General features: G+C 36.8%; 5 protein-coding genes across 6 annotated transcripts; 2 read left to right on the top strand and 3 right to left on the bottom strand.

Moving 5' to 3' along the window:
• The first annotated feature begins 5,345 nt into the window (after positions 1–5,345).
• Positions 5,346–8,219, top strand: LOC108357608 (uncharacterized). Its single transcript, XM_017608684.1, has 8 exons — positions 5,346–5,822; positions 5,906–6,106; positions 6,296–6,465; positions 6,531–6,674; positions 6,732–7,140; positions 7,193–7,734; positions 7,826–7,898; positions 7,968–8,219. Exons 1-8 carry the CDS (start codon positions 5,346–5,348, stop codon positions 8,190–8,192), a joined length of 2,241 nt encoding a protein of 746 aa, XP_017464173.1. The 3' UTR covers positions 8,193–8,219.
• Positions 8,220–8,299: 80 nt separating this feature from the next.
• Positions 8,300–10,160, bottom strand: LOC108357618 (peptidyl-tRNA hydrolase ICT1, mitochondrial). The gene is made up of 4 exons (XM_017608693.1): positions 9,831–10,160; positions 9,591–9,776; positions 8,591–8,760; positions 8,300–8,520 (listed from the first exon to the last, which is right to left on the bottom strand). The coding sequence occupies exons 1-4, from the start codon at positions 9,993–9,995 to the stop codon at positions 8,427–8,429; spliced, it is 615 nt and encodes a 204-aa protein (XP_017464182.1). The 5' UTR covers positions 9,996–10,160; the 3' UTR covers positions 8,300–8,426.
• A 1,874-nt stretch (positions 10,161–12,034) lies between these two features.
• On the top strand, positions 12,035–14,431 carry Trm1 (tRNA methyltransferase 1). Its single transcript, XM_017608640.1, has 6 exons — positions 12,035–12,335; positions 12,398–12,861; positions 12,916–13,293; positions 13,366–13,534; positions 13,597–14,129; positions 14,217–14,431. The coding sequence occupies exons 1-6, from the start codon at positions 12,174–12,176 to the stop codon at positions 14,353–14,355; spliced, it is 1,845 nt and encodes a 614-aa protein (XP_017464129.1). The 5' UTR covers positions 12,035–12,173; the 3' UTR covers positions 14,356–14,431.
• LOC108357582 (uncharacterized) lies at positions 14,351–15,445 on the bottom strand. The gene has a single exon (XM_017608658.1). The coding sequence runs from the start codon at positions 15,137–15,139 to the stop codon at positions 14,558–14,560; it is 582 nt and encodes a 193-aa protein (XP_017464147.1). The 5' UTR covers positions 15,140–15,445; the 3' UTR covers positions 14,351–14,557.
• Positions 15,446–18,457: 3,012 nt separating this feature from the next.
• On the bottom strand, positions 18,458–22,080 carry SC35 (SR family splicing factor SC35). 2 transcript variants are annotated; one of them, XM_017608672.1, is made up of 4 exons: positions 21,901–22,080; positions 21,641–21,771; positions 19,181–19,594; positions 18,458–19,121 (listed from the first exon to the last, which is right to left on the bottom strand). In XM_017608672.1, exons 1-3 carry the CDS (start codon positions 21,964–21,966, stop codon positions 19,225–19,227), a joined length of 567 nt encoding a protein of 188 aa, XP_017464161.1. In that variant the 5' UTR covers positions 21,967–22,080; the 3' UTR covers positions 18,458–19,121; positions 19,181–19,224. The 2 variants fall into 2 exon arrangements, with proteins under 2 accessions (XP_017464161.1, XP_017464155.1); XM_017608666.1 differs by having other exon boundaries at positions 19,008–19,119; positions 19,177–19,594.
• Between the last annotated feature and the right edge of the window lie 1,499 nt (positions 22,081–23,579).

The following is a 23,579-nucleotide window of genomic DNA, read 5'->3' as shown; positions in this document are numbered from 1 at the left end:
ACCGGTTCCCTTTAGTTCAGAAGTAGGGCGTTAACGGTTCGATTCCAGAGAAGAGGGGAGAAAACGCCACCTTAGGAAGTGCCTCTGGACATATACTTTGTAATGGAACCATCTCCCAGTTCTAATAGAATGGTTCTCCCAACAAAATCCACCAAACCCCGCTGCACCCCCGCCATAAGGAGCGAGTTAACAACAGACTTTGTATAGACATTGTTGAAAGCACCCTCGATATCGAGAAAAACTCCGAGCGTATATTTCTTTATGGCCAGTCCTTTTTCAATCGTCGATACGTATTCATGAAGTGCGGTCTCCGCGGATTTTCTCTTGAAATATGCATGTTGATTCGAAAAGAGGTTGCCATTCTTTATATTCCGTTGAAAATATTCGTCGATAAGCCTCTCGAGAGTTTTAAGAAAGAATGAAGAGAGGCTTATATGCCTGAAATCCTTCGGTTTCACATAAGCGGCCTTGCCTCCTTTTGTTCGGAATAAAACTTTCGCCTTTCGTAGGCTGTAAAAATCTGAGAAAGCAAAGGGCGCAGTATGTCCTTATCTTCTTGTAGTTGAGCGGTAAAGATTCCGTCAAGTCCCGCAGATTTGTAGGGCTGATAGGACATTAAAGCCCATTCCACCCTCTCATCAGAGATTCTCATCGAGAAACTCGCTCCATCAGGTCTTAACGATAAGCAGAACTTATCTTGAGAAGCGTATCTGTGTAGGGAGGCCGACAGCGCATTTTTATACATTGCCCAGTCGGTTCGCTTCTTGTCCCCGTATGCTGTTAAAGGAGTAGGATCAAAAGTGAACTTAAAACTAATGTAGACGTGGTCAGAAAATGAGCGTTCTTTGGACAGCCGCCAGTCCCTTAACCGCTCGGAAAAACCGCTCGACACAAGGCTGATGTCCACCGCTTCCCTTCTAACTGCCAAAGGTCAAACTTTCTAACAAAAGAAATCACTAAAAACTAAATGTGTTTTAATATTTTTTACTTTCGAAAACGCGAAATCGGTAACCACTTAAGTATTTATATGCATTTAGTTGCACAGCTCCACTATTTTCAACCGACTCGAATACTATTCTTTTGTGGCAACTTTCTTGCCTTGCACAATTTCGAAATTTACCCAAAAGCGTTGCCTATCTTGATCAAAAATATTACCCAACATTTTTCATCAGCATGACGCAAAAGCCACAACTACAACAAGATGACAACAATGGTATTGACAACAAAAACCAATAACAGCTATAACAACTATATTTTCACACCAACGAGAAGGCGTTTAAAACACAAGTTTACATAAAATCGTATATATGTACATACATTTGTATGTAAGTCCATGTGTGAGGTAGCACAGTATGCAAAATACACGCCACATAACAATGTTTTTGTTAGGATAGGATAAAGGCAGAAGCAGCGCGCGGTTGCCAAGTAAATAATAGAACCACTACACCAGAGCATGGAAATCCATTCTTTCTCTTTTTCACGAAATACTCAATTGACGCTCAAAATTTGTACTCTGCGCCAAAACTCATTTGCCCGGCTTGTGGTGTTTGCAGACAAAACATCTGTTTTTGTATTTTTGACAGTTGCAGAAAAAGCTCGCAAACATACTTGCCTATATACGTACATATGTATGTATGTATGTATGCATGTATTTAACTCTTAATGCCCAATTGTCAAATGGTAAGAACAGAGTCCTGCGCGTAAGATATGGATAAATGACAGTTATTGCTGCAAAGTAACTGCACACACGCTTTACATTAACACACACACATGTAGTGTGCTTTGTTGCTGCTGTCATGCTAACAAATAAATATGTGTGTGGGTGTTCAGTTATTTGACAAACCAGCAAAAATCCATGCCTTCATTTTTTCTTGTAATATATCTGCTCGTAACTCATATCAACATTAGTCGATCGAAACAAAGTGGGCGTAAGTACATTAGATCGTATCACCTTACAAGCAAACAAAACAAAATTTGCCGTACACCTCTAAAACATTTTTCGGTGACACCTATGCACAAAAAAAAATTTTAAATAGGTCTATCTACAGGCATAATCAAAATACTTCCTTAGCAAAGGTTTAATAATTTTTAAAGTAATTTAGTTCTTAGCATTAGGGTGGTATGTTTGAGTGATACGAACTGAGATCTGGTGGCGAAGTACTAGAACGGGAAACTTGAGTTCAATGAACTTAAGGAACAGAAAAATTTTCACCTCGAGACAAAAAAAAAACTATATATGTATCATACTTCATGATCGGACTCCAAATAGCGAAGATATTACGAAAAATGCAGAAAAGGGTCACCCCTACGTTCAGCCAAAAAAAAAGAAGTCGAAATTGCTTTCGAATCGAAATATTTGCTTAGCAAACGTTTTTGATTTTTGGCGAGCTTTATTTTACTGACATTAGGGTGGGAGGAACTGAGACCTGGTGGAATGCAGTACTTGAAGTCAAAACATTTTGGAACAAAAAAAAATTCCTGCTCGAGACAAAGACATCGATAGGTCATACCTAAAGATGCGACGGTAAATGCCAAGGATATGACGAAAACTTTAAAAAGGCAAAAACGGCAAAAAAAAAACAAAAAACATAATTGTTTTCTAAGTTGTCCTGCAAGTTACCTAAGATTCAGGGTTGTCGAATGTACATTAGAGTGGTCCAAAAATTCAACGTCGAAATTTTAATGCTTTCACTCAATCTGCAATCAGATACAGTGGGTCTAAATATATGTCAGTAGGTGGATCTAGTTTAAAACACAAACCTTAAAATTCCGATTTTACTCAAATTGGACCACCCTAAACTTCATACACAGATGATTTAATGCCTTCCCAAGGGCCCAACTAGAGCATTAAAAAATTTTACCAAAATGAAGTTTGCATCAAAAGATGGCTGCTGCTTCTACACTCCTCCGCACTAACTGAATACATACATATTTCGACATACGTACACATGTATGTATGTATGTTGTTGTATTTGCTCTGCGCTCGCATTCAATCATGGCAACTAGCAAAACACACTTTTGCACGGAAATCTATTAAAATCAGTATTATATAATAATTTTATTCGTCGTCTGCCACAGCCAAATTCACAAACACACACACACACACGCATGCACAAGCGTATCGGACGCGTTTTTTTTTTCGAGTATCCTGCAGCAGGCAAATAGTGGTAAATCACACAAAGAATAGCATACTTTTAGGAATTTTACTTTACGTACTTATTTTTTTCTTTGCTGAGAAGACATTTCCAAATTCGATTTTGCTGCAATTTCCGCCGCGAATTTTATTTATTTATTTATTTGCTTTTTTTTTGTAATACAAGCTGCTGGCTTTACACTGCTATTAACAGAAAAAAGTGTCTTAAGCAAAAAATTCATTGAAAATTCAATGATTTACTTTTGCTAGACCGCTCCAAAAAATATGTGGGTGTGTATACGTACATACATACATATGTATATAAATTTTCTTGCACTAACTTCATTAGCTGTTATTTTTGCACATTGTGTGACTTTGCACGTTTAAAGTGAGCGCTTGAGCACATTTGAGTTTTGCATTAAATTTGCTGTTTTCATATAAACAGCAAATAGTTTTATATGATTTTTATGAAAATTTGTAAATCTGTTTTCGTAGTATTGATTGGCTGCCATTTCTTTAGACGACTCGAACGATGACTGAATTTTTATGTACTGACTGAAAATTTTCTTTGACCACCTCGGTCTAGGCAATGCAGACAGCAGCAGATATGGCATTTGGCATTTGTGGCGTCGCTTTGTTAACAAAGGTAAAAAAGCTTAGGTATTGCGCTGCAAAAAGCTGCTGTAAGAAATGCATATGTGCAACATGGTTAACCGGTTATGAAATAGTCGACTATACTGATATCGAGTTAAAATTTGCGCCTTTTTTTATATTACATACTTGAATTTGTTCATGTGTTTTTGAGGATTATAAAAAGAAATTCTATTTCCAATCGATTCTAGTGCAATTTGGTATCTGTTAACACCTTTTTTAAGTCAAGATTTTCTGAGTACNGACGAGTTGAAATGATAAGATTAGTAGCTCTTTGAAATCTACCTTATGAGAAGTAGCGCCGGCGTTTCCAGACGCGCCGGCGTCGCCGCCGCCGCCGAATCTTTTTGACGTTGACCACGCCGCCGCCGCAAAGCCTGTCGGCGTAAACCTCTAGTATGTACATATAAGCACGGGAAATTGATTTAAAAAGTGCATTTCCTGTTAGCAGATTCTGGAGAGCAAATGCAAAAAGTTCTTATAAAATTAACATCCTAAACGTATGCCACATTTATTTATGTTTAATTTCTTTCGCGCTGCAAACAGTGTTGCCAGAAGTCTAATTTCTTTTCAAAATTAAAAGTTATTTTCAAGAAGCATCGTCCAAATCTGAACTGTAAACTTTAGTAGGCCATAAAATAAAAATAACTTTTGCAAATCCATCGAGTATTTTACTAATGGATGGGTATACTTTCATAGCTTTCATATACTCGCATAGCGTAATTTGGTTATACATTTTGGGATTTTTTTTCGCCAAATTTGATGCGGTACTCCAAAATCCTTACTCCTTAAACCAATTCGGGAAGTCTACTAACCTTAGCAGCTGCCGTAATGCAAATTTAGCAGTCGCGCGTAAATCATCTAAAAATCCTATACCAAGGAATCTCTGTATTTTCAGAAGGGCAATCGCAGAATAAGTGCCTGATTGACTCAGGCCCTTCTTCGTCGTGGCCGCTCCTGCAATAGTCATTGTGACTGACCCCTTAACGTTCTGGATGTCCTCCTGTCCTATGAGCTACTTCAGGCCTAGTTCAAGACCAGTTCGAATAAGTAAACATTTTTGTAAAATTTTTTAAAGGGCAATTTAAAAACGAAAAATGTAAGTGAAGGTGCATACAGAGGAAATTTCCTAAGATGTAATGAAAAAGTTTCATACGGGCAATAATTAAATTAATTTTAAAATTGTAACGTTTTTTTTTTTTTTTTTTTTTTTTTTTTATATTCGTCAATTAATTTAAATGTAAATTCACATAAAGAAAACTTCAAATGTTTTTCCATTTTCAGAGTTCTCTGCAGCGCTCGGGTCAAAGTAGTAATAGCTCGTCCGAAAGCAACATTGGAAAGTCTTCCAATTCACCACCGCAACTCTCCTAATGTACCGTTACTAGCTACTCGTAGTATTTAATTATAGTTTGTCAATTATTGTGTAGTGTCATCAAATGGTTATGTTTTTTTTTTTTTTGTCTAAAACCCCTTTATTATTGGAAATTGTTTAATCAAAATAATTTATTTCATAATTTTTTGTTGGTTTCGAAAAAATTATAAAAATATTTATTTTAAAATGGCAGTTGTTTTATTTATAATTACTATTCCGACACAAGCAGAAGAATTAAAGCTGCGTAGTGAGTTACGAAGCAAAAAATCTGAAGCAGGCGCTAATTATGTGGGCGATGATAAACTTAGTATTTCTACACCGATCACAACAGCAACAACAACCGCAACAACATCTGCAACATTATCCAATTTTTCCAATGAAACAACAGCCACAGCAGCTGTTACCATCAACGTACCGGAACAACTGGCAGGGAATACCGAACAAACTGATGTTGTCAGCTTGGGTGCTAAGATGGAAAATCCTTTAGCCGTCTTTACGCATGATCAACAACAATATAGCACATTTCCGAAGCGTCGAAAATCTGATGCAAATATGTTCTTAATTAGTGATGCTGGACATTTGCTGAGTAAGCGCCCTGCGGTACGAGAAGGTAGCACAGGTAGCGCTTCAGATAGTGCAAAAGATGTTGAGTTAGAAAATGTGGTGAGACTAATAAATTGTTTACCAAGTTTTTATATATGTTATACATGTACATATATCGAATTTGATTTTTCTTTGTCGGCAAGGATGGAGCTCCATTCATACAAAAATCTTGGGAAGGCTTACGTGAGATTCTTACATCTTCAAGTCGAAAGAGGAATCGAGATGCATCACAAATAAATATACCCAGTGACTCGTGCATGGAGTGGGTGCTGCATGAAATTTTGAAAAAAGCACAAATATGTAATGCAGTTTGGACGAAAGATACCAATGGTCGAACGTATCAAGTAAGTGCTCGTAAAACTTCAATTATTCCCCCTGCAGCTCAACTTAACCAGCTTAGGTTTACATTTTACTAATTTCAAGTTTCTTACCCACTTTGGTTTTCAAAACTAAAGGCTTTTCCGCTTTTAACAGCTAGTTTAAAGTTCTCAGTTTACCAATAAGAATCGTTAATTTATGTTTAAACTTTAAAGGTAATATTTACAGTTGAGTTTAATGAGAATTATGAAAATTTATTGGACAAACTTCACGAGTGGGGTATTGGCGATCGTGTTGGTTCCACTGTATCCGTAATGAATTGCTTGGTCTCGAAAACCTCCAGACGAGATACAGAATGCGATTTGCCGCAAGAAAACGAAGAAATGTGCGCATTTATTAAATTAGTTTACTCTACTCAACTCTAATTCAAACGTATTCTCAAATTTATAGAAATTTCAACAAACAAAAACAAAGTGTTTGGAATAGTTTCATGAACTCGGTAAGAAGTCGATTGAATGTTCAACAAATCGTACGAGATGTACGCCAAGATGCAGCGATTACATTTGATTTTCTCATCTTGCTTATATCAGCAACGTAAGTTAAAAGTTTCTATATTTTTTTTTAACACCTTTAAACGCATTTATATTTCAGCATTTTGGCTGCCATTGGTTTGGCCGAGGACAGTACCATCTTTCTAGCTGCAAGCATGCTCGTTTCTCCGTTAATGGGTCCAATAATAGCAGCAATTTTTGGTACCGCTATCAAAGATCCCGCTCTGCGTACTTTGGGCCTAAGAAATGAGTTAATAGGCATTGTAATTACCACAATCGTTGGCTTTATTTTCGGCATAGTTATCTGTTCGATTGATGAACGTTATGGCAATGGCGAAGGACTAACAGCTGAAATGCTTTCACGCAGCGAATTGCACTCCTTGCTGGTTGGTCTCTTTACGGCAATACCTTCTGGTGCTGCAGCTGCTGTAGCTATTTTGGGTGGTAATATTGGGTCGCTGGTGGGTGTAGCAATATCGGCGTCACTTTTGCCACCTGCCATTAATGCGGTATGAAAATTGAATACGGACAAAAGTAAATACTTTTTTGAAATTTCTATAGGGCGTCCTCTGGGCCTTAGCGCTTATTTATACACTTTTCGAGACCGATAATTCTCGATTTAATCTAATTGTAAAGTCCCGGACCTTTTCTGATAATCAAGCCACTGAATTAGTCATTTTGGGTGCCATTAGTATGCTGGTGACAATTTCGAATATAATCTGCGTATACGTTATGGGCGTTTTGGTGCTGAAAGTAAAGGAGATAGCGCCTGCCATTTCACGAAGCCATCGCGAATTTTGGAAACATGACATAAAAATCGCGCGAGGCCTTCCCAAGAAAGGCATCGATACAAATACCGCACTAATCGATGAGTTTGCCAATCTTCCTCAAGAAGATCAAAAAACATTGGGTATTGATTATAATTTATTACGGACAATACGTTTGGATGATGCCTCCTATCAAAACACTTGGTCTCCGATAGGAAATAGGCAGTTCTTTGATAGATCTGCGCTTGATGTTATAAGAGAGAACTATTCAACTGTACATCAAATCGAACGTTTATATTCCACGATGAATCAACAACAGACCTTGCAATATAGGAGGCAAGTCAATGAAATAAAAACGGCATTAACATATTTTTCAGTTTGCTTAAACAAAAAATTTACCTTTTTTCGCATATTTTCTTCTTTCCAGAAACCGTTTAAATCGCCACCCAACAACGATCGCAAGCAATTATAGCAAAACGTGTGATGTAGTAGCAGGCAATGTAAATATTACTGTTATTCTTTTATTATTTTCAGTGGATATAAAGTTAAATTTTATAAATTTTTAAAAGCTGCAACGCTGTGCAACAATGCCCACTAAAACGAATTGTCCCATTATTAACATTCTGAATGCAGTTGGCGAAGCAGAATCATCTACAGCTAATCCATCTTCACAATCTTCAATGACAAATACGCCAACATCCACTTTAGGCGAACGTAAACGGCGCAAATTTACTGTAACACCGGCAGAGGATCCAATAAGGCTTGCTATTAACTATGACGAGATGGAGGCTTAGAGGACTCGGCTGACATGAAGGCAAAGAGTTAACCATTGCATACGCGTGAACGCTATTTATTCATACAAATGGTTCTTGCATTTTTGCATACATATGCACGTAGACAATTCAATTTAAATGTAATGTTTATTTATATCATTTTGTTCTTCTTTAACTAAAACAATTTACAAATGTTGTATTAACTTTTTACATGCAACATTTTCTAATGATTTTTTTTTTCGTTTGAAAATATTTCTACAAGTCGGTTATGCTAGGTCCTTGTCTCGTGGACTTGGTAAGGGATCTCTGGCGTTTTACGAGTAATCGTTCACGCGCAGCTTTTTCTTGTCTGTTAACGAAAATTATTTGAGGTTATTGAGGCTTAAAAATGTTATTTCAATCGCTTTCAGTCTACTTACCTGCGACGTAGCTTCTCTAAGGTTTCCTCAGTCGGCACTGCCTTCTCTACCTCATATTCACGTATGAGATTACGTAGTTTTTCTAATGCATCTGCCAAATTCATTTGCTGCGATCGTGTTAAATCGCTTTTAATTACAAAGTAACCATCCTTGGTGAGTTTGTTCTGCAACTGTAGAGTATGATACGCATTTAGTTTTGTTTTAATTAATGTAAGGTTGCATTGTTTCGAAGAGTTACTTGTAAATGTACTTAAACTACCCTGATTTTCAATGATCCCAAAATCTTAACAAAAATTTTAGAGAATCGGATATACATACATACCGATGGTCCTCTGCAATAACGACACAATTCACAAAATAACAACTCTTACTACCGTAAAGTGGATCATGTCTCTAATGCATGTCTGAGCCATGTCCAAACCTCATTGAAGTAAGTAGTGAGGAGTACTACATTATGAAGAAGACATAGATTAGACAAGGATTAGAGACAAGAGCTACTTAGCAGTAGTAAGTTTTTATTTTTTGAATTTTGAATTGTGTTGAATTCTGGACGGGGATGGACGAAGCTTTATGAAAAGTCACCTCTCTGATGATCTGCGTGTGATTTACATAGCAATTTTAATTAATAAATTGCGACGAATAAGTTTCAACTAGAGGAATAAAACAACTAACAACTAATAGTGTAATGTGTAAAGTAAATATAAACATAAAAATGAAGAATATTTCGGAAATTTGCAACAAATGCCATATTTCCAACCGACATCATTGTTAAATTAGTGCACAGATTTAATAAATTAAATTTTTGTAATAAAGCGTGAACTGTTATCTACAAGTGTTTTTGGTTCCATTCACGCGTTTGGGCACAGCAACCCAAATTCGTTGTACAAATTCATAAAGAGTACCCGTCCAGTTAATTGGCTCATAATCACATAATTTCAACTTTAATTTCAGTTAGATTATATAATTTGGCTTTATAAACTAGATGTTACTTTTAACTTACACCTTCCACCAGCTTCTGCCTTGTTTTTTCAGGTATCCATTCGGCGTTTACCAATTTGAAACGCAAATCCACCTTTGTGTTTACGCAATTCACGTGCTGTCCGCCAGGTCCGGAACTGCGACTGTATGTGATTTCCAATTGATTAATGGGTATAAAACCTGAGAATTTGTCTCCTGTGTTAGTTGGCTGCAAATTGATTGCATTAAAAATTTGAATAATAAGTTTAGGAATTTTTCATACCGGTGGAGGTGTATAGAGCTTGAGGCGACTGTTGGGGTACAACTTTTCAAGCGACAAGTCACTTTTAAATGAAAGTCTCCGTCCAAGAATTACTGACGATGTGTAAAACTTTTCCGAGCTGGAGGAACGTAGCACAGAGATAAAACTGGCACAAATCTTATTCATTTTGCTTTTTTTTTTAATTCGGGCAAGTTGAAAAAATTAAAGTTATTTTCCTATTTGGTTCCTCACTTTTATCTTTTCTTTCGTAACAGCTGATTGCCTTCACTGATACCAGATATGGCAAAATGAGGTTAGGCCTGCCACTAGGTTTGTTCGTCGAAAATCCAGCAAGAATCCTGATTCAATAACATGATTCAATTATTAAAGGTTTTGTAAGTAGCTTTTTTCTAAAATTTGGCACTCCCACCCACAGGGATGGTTTATGGAAGCAGGGGAAAAAGGGGAAGAATTCAATCACACTTCCTAAAATGGGAGCTAAATTCCATAAAAAGGTGTGGATAATAGTGAATGGTGGTATTTTAAAACAAAAACGAATTTGATTTAATTATTTAATTTAAACAAGCTTATTTACATCGAATATAACCCCCGATTGTTATTGAAAATAAATATTTCTATGTATATACCAAACTTGCGTACGTCAGATGGCGCATAACTCGAGAATGGATGGTCCACTTTCAGTTTTTTTTTTGTTGTATTTGTTTGACAGATGATGGATATGAAGAAGCTATTTGTTTGTGGAAAATATGCAGTATTTATTAAACAAAAAAAAACGGCAAATAAAAAAATTTGGAGCTTAAGTTTCCTTCGCGGATATGGCTCGATTGCTTCGAATATGGTAATTCGAATTCTTTGATGTCGCACTTTTAATATTCTGGGGAGACTATACAACTGTCAGAATATTAACCATTCGCCGGGTTGCCCAAAAATTTGAATGATTAAAAATATCAAAATATAAAAAAATATAAAAATATTCGCCATAAAAAGGCGTTTGCATTGTTCAACTTTGCATTCTACTTTCAACTAATCGCTTTCAACAAAGTTGGTCGCCAGCCAACATTCGCCTCGTGCGTAAACCTTTTAAGTGTGCAATTACATACATCGCGCCATTGACTAAACCGAGCTGTCGTGTGACGATTGGGCCTATGGATGCGGTTTGGCAATATTATATTGCGTCAAAGCCTCATTCGGAGACACCAGGATTGTGTTGTGGAGGACAATACCAAAATACCTTCGTTGGCTCATTTACCAAAACCATTGCATGCTTTACTTTACAGCGACTTGGCAGAATCAAGAGGTCTCCACGAATATCGACAAATATATTTCGGCATTTAAGAGAATTTCGTCTCTTTAGCCTACATTGAATTTCTGTAGTCCAACGATGCTCACCCATTTAGTCTTGTTGGCGCCAGCGAATGAAGAACAAACATTTCTTCAAATTTAAAAAGTAAAAATTTCACTACTAACAATTTAAAAATGTTCTTAAAAGTTGCAAAGATATTTGGAAAAGAAATATCACTGTTTTTGTTTTTAGGAGTAGGGTGGGAGTGTCATTGATAAAATTAGAGCGAGAGAAAGTTTTTCTTACAAAACCTTTCATTATTGAATCATGATTCAATAATACTAGGTTCGGTAAACTGACGGTTGTCTCTCTCGTACCGCTCCCTTAGCAATGGCACCGTGTTGCTTCTTTTCAAATTTACTTGGAAATAGTGTAGCTATGGTGAGAAATAGAAGTATACTCTTTTGTGCAAATTAAAAAAATTTTGTATGAATTTCGAATCCCTTGTTTATATTTTTTGGCATAATAGTACCTTAAAAGAGAGCCTACCTCTTCTTTATCGTACTAGCTGTCGGGTTTCTTAAATCGACTCTGGTTACAATTGCATTCCGATTGCGAATACAATTTTGTTAACTAAATTGTCACATTGCGCTCTCAGTTTTTGAGTGAGGGATAATTTTTTGGTCTGCACGAACGCGATTTGGGCAAAAATCATGATAATTCGTACAAATTCGTACAAACTTTTTACTCGACGAACAAACCTATTTATACGATGTTTACATGAGGCGATTTACCAGGCAACTTTTAGTTGAAAACAACAATCGTCTGGTGTGAACGACCTTTCAACTAATCATGGGTACAGCAAACGGGTTTGGGTATGGGAGCCACGCCCATACCCCCTTCGCCCGCATACTGAATGAAGTTGGGGGGGCAGCCAACTTTTGATGCAACTAATCGCCTCTAGAGTTGCCTGGAAAATCGCCTCATGTGAACTCCTTATAAACAAAACGGGAAGTAGAAATGAAATTAAGCAAATTTTATGAGGAAGAATCGCAACTGTTATGCTAAAGCAAACAGCATCCTTTTCCAGTTTTCCTAAATTTCTGATCCGCCGGAAATGGCAACGCAACTTTTCCCACCTACCACCAGCTGATTACAAAAACGTGTACGCAAAGCAAATTAAGCAAAAGATGGAGTTGGAAGTTATATCTGATAAAAAAGCGGTATATATTTGATGTAAATCTTTCGGTTATGTGTAGCCTAAACATTTTTTTAATTTCAACAGAACACATTAGATCCTCCAGCGAACAGTGTTAGTGCACCTGGGCGCGTAATAAAGGAGCGCAGCGCTGAAATTGTTGCTGGCGGCAGCGTCTTCTACAATCCAGTGCAGGAGTTTAATCGTGATTTAAGCATTGCTGTACTCAATGTATTTGCAAGACGCCTGCTCAAAGAAAGAAAAAAAGAAGCGCATACAATTTCAAAAGAATCAGGAGAAAATGCTACAGGTGACGAGTTGAACGGAGAAAGTGCGCTCTACACCGCCGGAGTCAAATACGAAAATGGCATTCGCATATTGGAAGCACTTTCTGCAACGGGTTTGCGTAGTATTCGATATGCAAAAGAAATCGCTGGAGTTCGTGAAATTATCGCCAATGACCTTTCCAAGGCGGCAGTTGATTCCATACTTGAAAATGTACGGCACAATGGCGTTGAAAATTTAATCGAACCAAGCCAATCGGATGCCATGTAGCATAAGTAAAGTACCCCTAGAAACAACTTTTAACTATCTAATTTTTACAGGACTCTAATGTATCTATCTACATCTAATCATAAGCGCTTTGATGCTATAGATCTGGATCCGTACGGGTGTCCAAATCGTTTCCTAGATGGAGCTGTACAATCAATAACCAACGGTGGATTACTGCTGGTAACAGCGACAGATATGGCAGTTCTAGCTGGAAACACACCCGAAGCATGCTATGCCAAATATGGATCTGTACCGTTGCGCATGAAATGCTGCCATGAAATGGCTTTACGCATACTGCTACATAGTATAGAGACGCATGCAAATCGCTATGGAAAATACATTGAACCGCTTTTAAGCATTTCGGCCGACTTTTATGTACGGGTCTTTGTAAGGGTGCATAGCAGTCAAGCAAAGTGTAAATATAGTATGAGGTTGGTTAGCATAGTGGATATGCGAATACGACAATTAATACCAGTTTGTAAATAATTTAAATTTGTATACAGCAAACAGTCGGTAATCTTCCAATGCACCGGTTGTGATACATTTACTCTGCAGCCGATGGGCAATGTAAAAACAAATACCACAGCCAAAGGCCAGACTCAAACGAAGTTTGGAATTCCCACAGGACCATACATCGGCATGAACTGCGCCCACTGTGGACATAAGCATCATGTATGTAAATTTAGCAAGATCGTGACCCTTTTTAATTAAATTGCATTTTATATTCAATGCAGATGGGCGGCCCACTGTGGTCTAACCCCATACATGACAAGGACTTCGTGAACGAATTACTGCAAACAATAGAGCAAAAACCGCTTTCTGACTTGGGCACACAAAAGCGCTTGCAAGGTGTCTTATCTGTGGTGCATGAAGAACTACACGACGTCCCTTTATACTATGTATTAGATAAACTTTGCTGTGTACTAAAGTTGGAAAATATACCGGTGCTCAAATTTCGCTCCGCGCTTTTACATGCAGGCCACCGTGTTTCGTTTTCACATGCCTGCAAAAATTCAATTAAAACCGATGCACCCGCAGCAGTCCTGTGGGATATTTTGCGATGTTGGGCCAAAAGGCATCCAGTAAAATCTAATCGTATGGTTGAGGGCACACCGCTTAAAGCTATATTGGAACGAGAGCCTGAGAAAGAGTATATTTTTGACGACATACATCCTGAGGCAAACCCCAACAGCCGACGCAATGCATTAACACGGTTCCAAGCAAATCCAACCGCGCATTGGGGACCGGGCACAAGGGCGACTATAATGTGTGTATCAATTATTATTTATGTACATACATATGTACTTTTAAAACTAAATTGAAATCAAAATTTTTGGTAATTATTTTCTAACAGGATTGGCCAAGACAAGGTAGCAAAGAGTCATCGTAATCAAAACAAAAAACAAAAGCAAAGAGACCATAAAAATTGCACACCTTCTGAAAAGAGCGATGAAGAACAAAGTAAGAGCAAACAACCAAAACTAGAAGCATGATCCGACATTTGATTTATTTAGTTATATTTTTATTGATCGGAAATACAATAAAAAATATTGTAGGTTAACTTGGATAGCTTCTGTATTTGAATTTTAATTACAATGTGGCCATCTTTAGAACTACAAGAAGGTGAAATCTATTTGCATTACCTTAATAAACTCTTTAATACGTCCATGGTACATGATACAGTAATGATAATTGCTAATAACGAAAGAAATTTCCATCTCCAGTCTGTCTTGAAAATCCGTTGTTCACCAGTTGAGTATGCACGCCACTATTGATCAATTTAACACTATGTGGTGAAATCTTCTCTTTTATACCACCAAAAGGTATAAAAGGATGATCTTGCTGGTCACTTGAAGGCAACTCCACTGCCTTAACATTTTTTAACACACGAAAGGTTGCCAGTTCGACTATACTATCAGGTCCACAGCCTTCAATCCTTTCGTAAGGACATGTTTCTCGCTGCAACAATGTATCTACACGCTCAGGAAATACTTCACGGGAATGATCGTAACGCGCTTGCAACTGGAAATCCAATGAATCGCGTGGTATTTCTGGTGTTGCAATGAAACGTTTACTTTTTCGCACGGAATTCAAGGTCTGATGATAGAATAGTCTTTCGTGTGGCTTCAAGTTTGTAAACCATAATACACCTTTTGGCACTGGCGGTGGCTGAGGCATGGGACAAAGATAAATGCCCTCGGGAGACAAATCTGGTTCATACCAGACATTCCGCACGCGTACTTTAATTTTTGGCTTTATGTTAGTAGTGCACGCCATTTATTTTTTTAACTTCCGTTATTAGAATTTATATAAAAAATATGGATTATAAACAAAAAAATAATTATTGAGTTTAAAATTGGATCTGGTTTGTTGACAATAAATGCCTTTGCTTACTAAGCAATAAATAAATATAACCATGGAAATTAAATAAATAAGAACGAACACTTTGGTCAACAAAATAAAAAAAAACCAAGGTGATCGAAAAAAATAATATTGCGGAATACACATTTCATGGCCATAAAGCGATGGTGTTCTCGTTACAATATAGGTTAAAAGCTAAACTTTAGCGACTAAAGTTTTATAACCAACTGTGGCGGCACTACTAAGTACTGCCTGAATCGGATATTATCAGGCCGATTCTGAACAGAAACTCCCTGGGAGTTTTATCTTTTCCCTTCCTCCTATCATGAATAAAAATTACCCGAGGATTTTTTATATTAAATGGCGAAGTTGAGCTGTCAAAAGCGTGTCAAACAACTCTCCAAGTTCGGATTTCCTACTCCCAAATTTTAGGGGAAAATATTACTCCCTGGGAGTTAATTTTAATTTAATACGTACGTATGTACGATTTCTTTCTCGAGAGCAACAAATTCCCGGAGAACAAACACTGGGAGTATTCAGAATTCGGCTGTATGTATATCATTCGCCGTCGCCAAGCTCAACCATCGGTACGCTAAGGAAACTTGCGAAAGGGGACCAATATTGCAGCCTGGTTGCTTTCTTGATGACATGTTGCTGATGCTCAACTCAAAATATTCTGAAATGCTGCAGAAATTGTGCAGTCAAAGGGCGCGTTCAGAAATGCATCAAGCCAAAGGATCAGTCTCTTTCATTTTTAAAGTATAATCGATGGAAATGTTAAATATGCGCAACCACGGTTAAAAACCGAATTGGAACTTAGTTGCTCAAATAAAACATTTCCATCAATTATAGTTTAGAAATAAAAGACTCTGATGCTTTGGCTTGATACATTTCTGAACGCACCCAAAATTTGCTTTTGATTTGCCAATGATAACCAACTCATTGTCAAAATTTTGTTCCTCGAACGCGTGATGTAGACAAAGTTGCCCAAATTTTCGCGTAGAACGTGATGCTCCTTCATAAAAAGTAACACTACCGCATTAATTACAACTCGAATATATCCATACATACATACATCAGCCGTTTAGTTTGAAAGTCGTAGTTGTTGTTGTTGTAGCAGCATACAAACTCCCCGAAGACTATTTTGGGAAGTGTTGCTGGAGTGACAGTGCTTGGCCAGATATAAATCTGGGACGTTCCGGTTACGTAGATCCGACTGTCGTAGCAGTTGTTGTTGTAGTCATGTACCAAAATGCATGCAACTTACATATAACTGAAAGCCTCTGTAAATCGTTCTACCCTCATAACCCAAAATGTTCAACGTTTGGTTGATGAAGTTGAACGAATAAGTGCCGCGTACAGATACAGGTAAGTGATCGCTGAAGTCAAACGGTATGAAATGAGCCACTTTCAAAATAAACTGCTCACATGTACATCAGGGAGGTTCCGATTTCGAAGACTATCATCTACATATCTGCTCTGCAGTAAAGTTCTCATGAGGGGTGTGTTCAGAAATGCATCAAGCCAAAACATCAGACGTATTTATTTCTAAACTGCAATTGATGGAAACATGCAATATACGCAACCACGGTTAAATGCCTAATTACAAACAAACGTTGCGTAAATAAGGAATTTGCATCAATAATAATTTAGAAGTAAGAGACTGATGCTTTGGCTTGATGCATTTCTGAACGCACAGAAGATCTATTGAATGCCAAATATCGTGATGCACCCCAAGTAAAAAATTCTGCCGTTTGCGAGTTCTTACACTTCGCCTAATGTGTTCAGAGTTCCCACGACAGTCGAATCTACTTATTGCCCCCTACTGCCTTTCCACCATTCATTACAATTTAAAGAAATTTTTTTTTGCATTATGTTCAAATGAAAAGCAGTTTTTTAAACCTGCATATGTTATTTTTATTTTTAAAAGCTTCAAATTATAAAATTCATTAAGCGCTGACCTGAAACAAGACATAATTATTTCGTAAATTCACAACCACCTACCTGTAACACAAACTCCAAAGCCTTTTGGATTCCCTGTAACCATATATGCCCATTGAAACGCAGTTCGTCCTCGGAAGATAAACGAAACTTCACCGATTTACCTGTGCTGCAAACTTGAAGAAATAAAACCTTTCGGAGGAACAGCAACCATTTAGAACTCGCAACCGCATACCACCAACAGCAGAAGGTTATCTACTAACACCACCCATACGAAGTCGAACAACGTACGATGAAGCGTACTGAAGTAAATCAACAGCATATATAGCAGCAACATACAGCTACCGCCTACAGCTGCTTGCAACAGTTATGCGCACTACGCATTTAAGCCTGCCGCTGTACTGCTTTCAATTACTTGTCCGATTTTTTCTCTAGTTCGTTGAACTTTTTGATAAAAATACAGGTATACCGCTTCAACTGCTGCGCATGAGTACAATGAAACCTTCAATCGGCGAACGCCTTTTATAGACATACAAATTAAAGTACTGTCCGTAGCAGGTTTTTGCATAGTTATTCAAAATCAAGTAAAAAGTGCACTATTGCTGGATCTTTTGTCTACGTTATACCATTAAAAACGGGATTGACGCAGCAGCACAGAGGCAGCAACATTATTGTCAGTGAACAGCAACATTTGAATCTACAGGATGCGAACTCGAACAACAAATTATCGTGAGCTTAATACTTACGATTGCGTTTCTCTTGTTTTATACAATACACGAGAAATCCAATCGAAGTGTTAGGCACACGTTTGGAGCAAATTTGTTAATGCAGCAACTCATGTGTTGTACAAATGTAACGCTGGAGCAACAGCAAACAGCAGCTGTAGCGGCAATAAGAGTAGCAGGAGTACGTATATCCTAATTTCGCTACGCAGCAGTCACCAATGAATTTATGAATCTCTGCCTCCTGCTCTTGTACTCTCCTCCCCATTATTTATTTTATATATGCAATTCATTTTACTGTGTCTGCCTTAACCTCTTTCGCACTCTTACAGCAGCCCTTACAGCAATCTTTGTTTTTGCCTGCGTTATATAGAAGTGTAAAAAATATATTACCGCCATGCAATCAAAATGGGTTTTAAAAGTGTTAACTTCATAAAAATTACACAAAATCTTAGCAACTTAATTATGCAAACATTTGGATTAAGTGTTGTGTAATTCATATGTAAATCTAATGTAGTTGTAAAAAACTGACTGACATCCTTACTTTCCCTATACGCTTCACGAGTTTAAATATTTGGATTACATTTATTATTATTATTTTTTTTTTTACTTAAAATACGTTCATATTACTTTTCTGATGTTAATACACACGAGTAGATAATTTTGGAAACAGAATTTTTTAATTATAAATCCATTCCTTAAACTTCTTTGCAGACTAAGTATATAAAACTATTGATTTCTAATTAAACGAAATTAAATTAAAATGGCTTTTCTAAAATTGGATTATCGATATTTTTGAATGAGTTTGCCATAAAATTCTACCAATAATCTAAATAATAATATTATATTCGGGGTTATCATATATGTGTTTTAATACGGCAGGCAACACACTTCATGTGAAAAATGGTAAAATTCATTTTAAACATTAGTTGGAAATGTAGGAAAAATGTTATGGGCTCAAATAGGTATAATTTAACACATACTCTGAAATTAGGGCATATGTGAATGGATATTAAATAAAGAGCAAGTTTGAGTTTCCTGGTAATCTTATCTTTCACATTTTTCCGTTTCGAATGTTTTCATATTTTGAAGTGCTACAATTTATATATTAAATTGTTATACCTGTTTAGTTAGCAGCACTAAACTCGAAATACTCATGTTTGTTTATGAAAACGCCACTAATCAACCATATGAATAAATTTCAATGCATACTGGTCCATTTTTTTTTGATTTCTACAAAAAAAAAATTTGAATGAATATAGAATAAATGATTTACGGGAACCAACGTACCTCTGATTAAAGATATCAATGATTTGTCGCAGTGATAAGTTGTCATCTTTAGGACCGGCTTCGACTGCGTGACGCACTACGAGCAGCTATACCGTTGCGACTTTGGCTACGGCTCAAAGATTTACGACCAACTGGACTGCGTGAAAACTTGCTGCGTCGAACAGGTGAACGACTACCTGCCGCCGAACGAGATCTGGATCTAGGTGAATACGAACGACGACGTGGGCTACGGGAGCGCCTACGTACAGGTGAACGCGAACGACGTCTACCACCTCCGCCGCCACGTCTATTATTGGTGCGACGTGTCGGAGAATTTGGTCGACCATAGCGAGCCATCTGAACACGCAACTCCCTGCCATCAAGCATTCGACCATCCATGGCCTCTAATGCGTCCTCTGCATCACGTTTATCATAAAATCTGAAAGCAACACAAGAATTTAAATAAAAATTATTATATTATAAATTCATTAACTTCGTCAACTTACGGTTTTAATTACAAACTTAATGTTATGTAAATAAGTACATGCAGGTAGGTTCACTTCCGAGTGAATTTCAACCCCTGCCAATTTGAATTCAAAGCGAACTTAGCTCAAATGCACTCGGAAGTAAATATGAATTTGACATGCAGTGACGAACACATTTATTAAATTTTCTTGAGTTTTGCACAGTTTAGATTTTTTTTTGTTTTTTTTTTTGTACTAGTATGAACTATATTTTTATAAAATATTAGCGAAAAGAAATTAAAAATAAATAAAAAAAAAAGCTTTGCATACATTGCGAAAAATTCTCTGTGCCAATACTTTTGTTCGTCACTGATGTATTTACATTTCTGTGGACAATTGACAAAACAACTTATGTCTTTCTTCGACGGACAAAGCTCTTTTTATCGTCAGAGCAATCAATTTTATTTAAATTGAAACAAGCAGTTGTTGCAAACAGAAACATTTTTAAATGTTGTAAATAGCGATAAAATAATTTAACATTTCTTTCGAATTGCAACATTTTTCGCTTTGACGGTAAGTATGTTCGTGAAAAACAGACTTAAGTTGTTTTGTCAAACGTCCAATGTGGAGCTTTCTTTTCTACAAAAAATGTTGCCTTCTCATTGCCCAATTCTAACTGTTTGTTCGAAACTGGCAATAAGGTAACATTTTTGTTTGAAAACAAAACACCAAAAGATGAAAATATTTAAGACCGTTCATTATCAAGCTATAAAGATAGAAAGTACATAAATCATAACTAATAGTAAAAATGTGGTATTCGTACGTAAACTGACTAGGATATATTCGTAGACAGCAGTTGCAAAGTGAATACATTTCATATATGCATTTTGTTCATAGAATAACTGATTTCAGTTTACCCTAACTAACAAAATGCAAAATACCATATTATTCAATAAATTAGGAAAACAAGTAAAGTTTTTTCCTTATGGCACCATAATTCTTATCATTTATTCAAAGTATGTATATTATGCCACAATCGATGTTTTCGATAGTCCACGTTCTCAACTGAGGTGGCTAAATGAAATCCATTTTGGAAAATTTGTTTTCGTACTAGGAAAAATTCTTAGCCGTATTTGCATCCCTAATTACGGATTCCTAGTGGTGTGAAGGAAACCATGAAAATACATAGTCAATCAGTAAATTTTATGTACAGAGTTGTTTTGCAATACGGGCTACTTATTTATTAAATATTTTATTTTTCGCTATTTTTTTTTTTTTTAAATACATATGATTAATTTTACGACAGAAACCCAAAAAATCAGAATTCCAAACCTTGTTCAAAATTAAAGAAAATTCTGCAAATTTTCATTCAAATATTGCACTTTTGTTATACACTCTTAAGAAAAAATTTGAGTACGCAGTTTTTTAGCCCATTCAATTTTAGTACAATGAGTGCAAGTCTGAGGAAGCTGGGATTTACCATTGATTTTGGGCACATTGTTTTGTTGAGGGTGTCGATAATTTTTTCCATATAAAAAAATTATCGCAAATTATTTTATGGAGAAAATGAGCTACAATTTCAACAAAAAAAAATTGGCAAAAATCAATGGTAACTCCTAGCTACCTCAAACTTGCACTTTATTATAGTAAAATTGAATGGGCTGAAAAGCTGTATACTAAATTTTTTTTCTAAAGAGTGTGAATAAAAAGTGCAATATTTGAACGATTTGCAGAATTTTCTTTAATTCTGCACAAGGTTTGGAACTCCGATTTCTGCGGGTTTTGTTGTAGAATCAACCATATTTTTATATAAAATTAGCGAAAAATAAAATATTTAAAAAACAGATGGCCATATTGCAAAAACTTAGCTGTACCTAAACTTTATTGACTGACTGTATACAGAGCGCAAGTGCCTGATGAAAAATTTGAGGTTAGAATCGGTGTCCCCAATAAAAAGAAGGCATTGACGTTGCACGACACAGTGCCTGTTTTATCTCTACTCATATTCGTTTCAAGCTTACCTAACAAAAGCGAAACCACGGCTTTCACGGGTATATCGGTCGCGAGGGATGTAAATGTCACCAACCTCGCCACATCGCTCAAATACACGTCTCAAATCCTCGGGCGTAGTGCGATATGTTAAATTATCAACCTGAAAAAATTAACAAAAGTAAAAGAATTTTCAATTTCAGAATTTCAGGAGCTCCACCAAATACATGTACAATTAGATGAAATGCATACATCCATAAGTATTGCATAGCCTTTCACATTTTTATCTCACCTTCAGCGATATCATGCCCTCAATTCTTGGCGGCGGTCGTGCAGCATTATTTCCACCTCCACTCATTTTTTATTTCCTTATAAAAAGAGCCCTTATTTAATTAAAAAATTTCTGAAAAGCGCGTTTTCTCTGAGCTCACTTCCTCTTCAAAGAACAGATATAAAATGGCGTCCCGAAAATGCTACGAAGGCACGTCCGTTTTCATCGGTTAACGAAAATTTAACTGAACGAAACCGAGCGGCACCTATCGTGAATTACAAGTCCTTGCCACCCTGTTTACTGCAGCAATTAATTGCTGTCTCCATTACGCTGCAACTACACGTTCAAAATACCACCGCAAAACTTCATAGGCAAACAACGATGGCCTACCAACTGTCATTTTAACGAGCAATATGATTCCAAGTTTTTGTGTGTGGGCACTTCGATGTCTTGAAATAATTATTTGCCGCATGAGGCCACCAGACAACACTCTCTCAATTTCGGTGTTTAAAAACATTTAAATTAAGAAAAACAAAAACTTGCTGAATAATTTCCTAAAACGTAATCACAAATAATACAATAGAGAACAGATTCTTATTTTGGTTTAATATCAAAATTTCATTGATGCTACCACCTGCACGCTTTCTTTCAAATGAAAATATAGCTGTCAAACTATCAAAATGCCTGCATTAGATGTCAAGCAATAACCGCTGACATTTATTGCAGCCCATGGGAAATAAGCGGTCTCCATTGAAAATATATTTTGCGACATGGTTATCACGACATCAGTGCTTTCCTGTTGAGACAGGGCCTTATATGCCGACTGTCAGCGCCCATTTTTTTTCGTCTTCTGCATCCTACTTCAACACGTAAAAATTAAAATTCCATTTGCTCGGCGCTAGCACCTCGCTAATGTGGGATGCTTCATATAAATTAAGTAAAAGTACACTTTAGCGGGCCCACCGAAAATTAGATCAAATTGGCCGAAAGGGGCATCAAAACATGCGAATCATTGCCAATGTTAACCACCCGACGGCGGAAATTGATTTTTTTTAAGCCTTGCAGAAGTTAACATGGGGGTGCTTGGTGTTGCCAATTTATTATTGTTAGAAAAGTTTTAAGTTTCTTAGAATAAGAGCCCATTTTACAAATGAAAAAGCTGTCAAGTGCCCAGTCACCAAACTCTGTCTCGCTTGCGAGAGAAAAAACCAAACGCAAGCGAGATTTGCAAGCATGTGAAGACGGCCGGTTACATTTAAACGGAAAGGGCACACACACGGTCAGTATTTATTGACGTGATCAAAGTATCACGATATTTATTGACGGTGTAGCACGCAGTATTGATGGATCGGTGATCCATATCGCAGAATTTCAAAAAATTTTGAAATCTGGATCGCGGTTCGCAATATCGTCAATAAATATTGAGCGTGTGGCACATTCAAAACGCGATCCATTTATTTCGTCAGTACATCTTGTACTCTCATAATGCGAACGTCGAAAACGTATTCGCTATGCTTTCGTTCTCGTTGTTTAAAACCTTTCGAAACAAATTGAAAAATTTTAATTAACGCTGACGACACACAATCAATTTTGCCTTTTAATTTCCTCACACACATTGATTGTCAAAAATCATCAAAATTGAAAGTCATTACGTAGGCTGCATTCGATTTGAGAAGCAATTTCATTATCAGCATGTCGTC

The sequence above is a fragment of the Rhagoletis zephyria genome, unplaced genomic scaffold (assembly GCF_001687245.7).
Source record: "Rhagoletis zephyria isolate East Lansing unplaced genomic scaffold, Rhagoletis_zephyria_1.1 Rzeph_scaffold_00178, whole genome shotgun sequence".
Classification (NCBI taxonomy): domain Eukaryota; kingdom Metazoa; phylum Arthropoda; class Insecta; order Diptera; family Tephritidae; genus Rhagoletis; species Rhagoletis zephyria.
The sequence above is the reverse complement of the archived record's forward strand: the minus strand, read 5'-3'. Positions and strand labels throughout refer to the sequence as shown.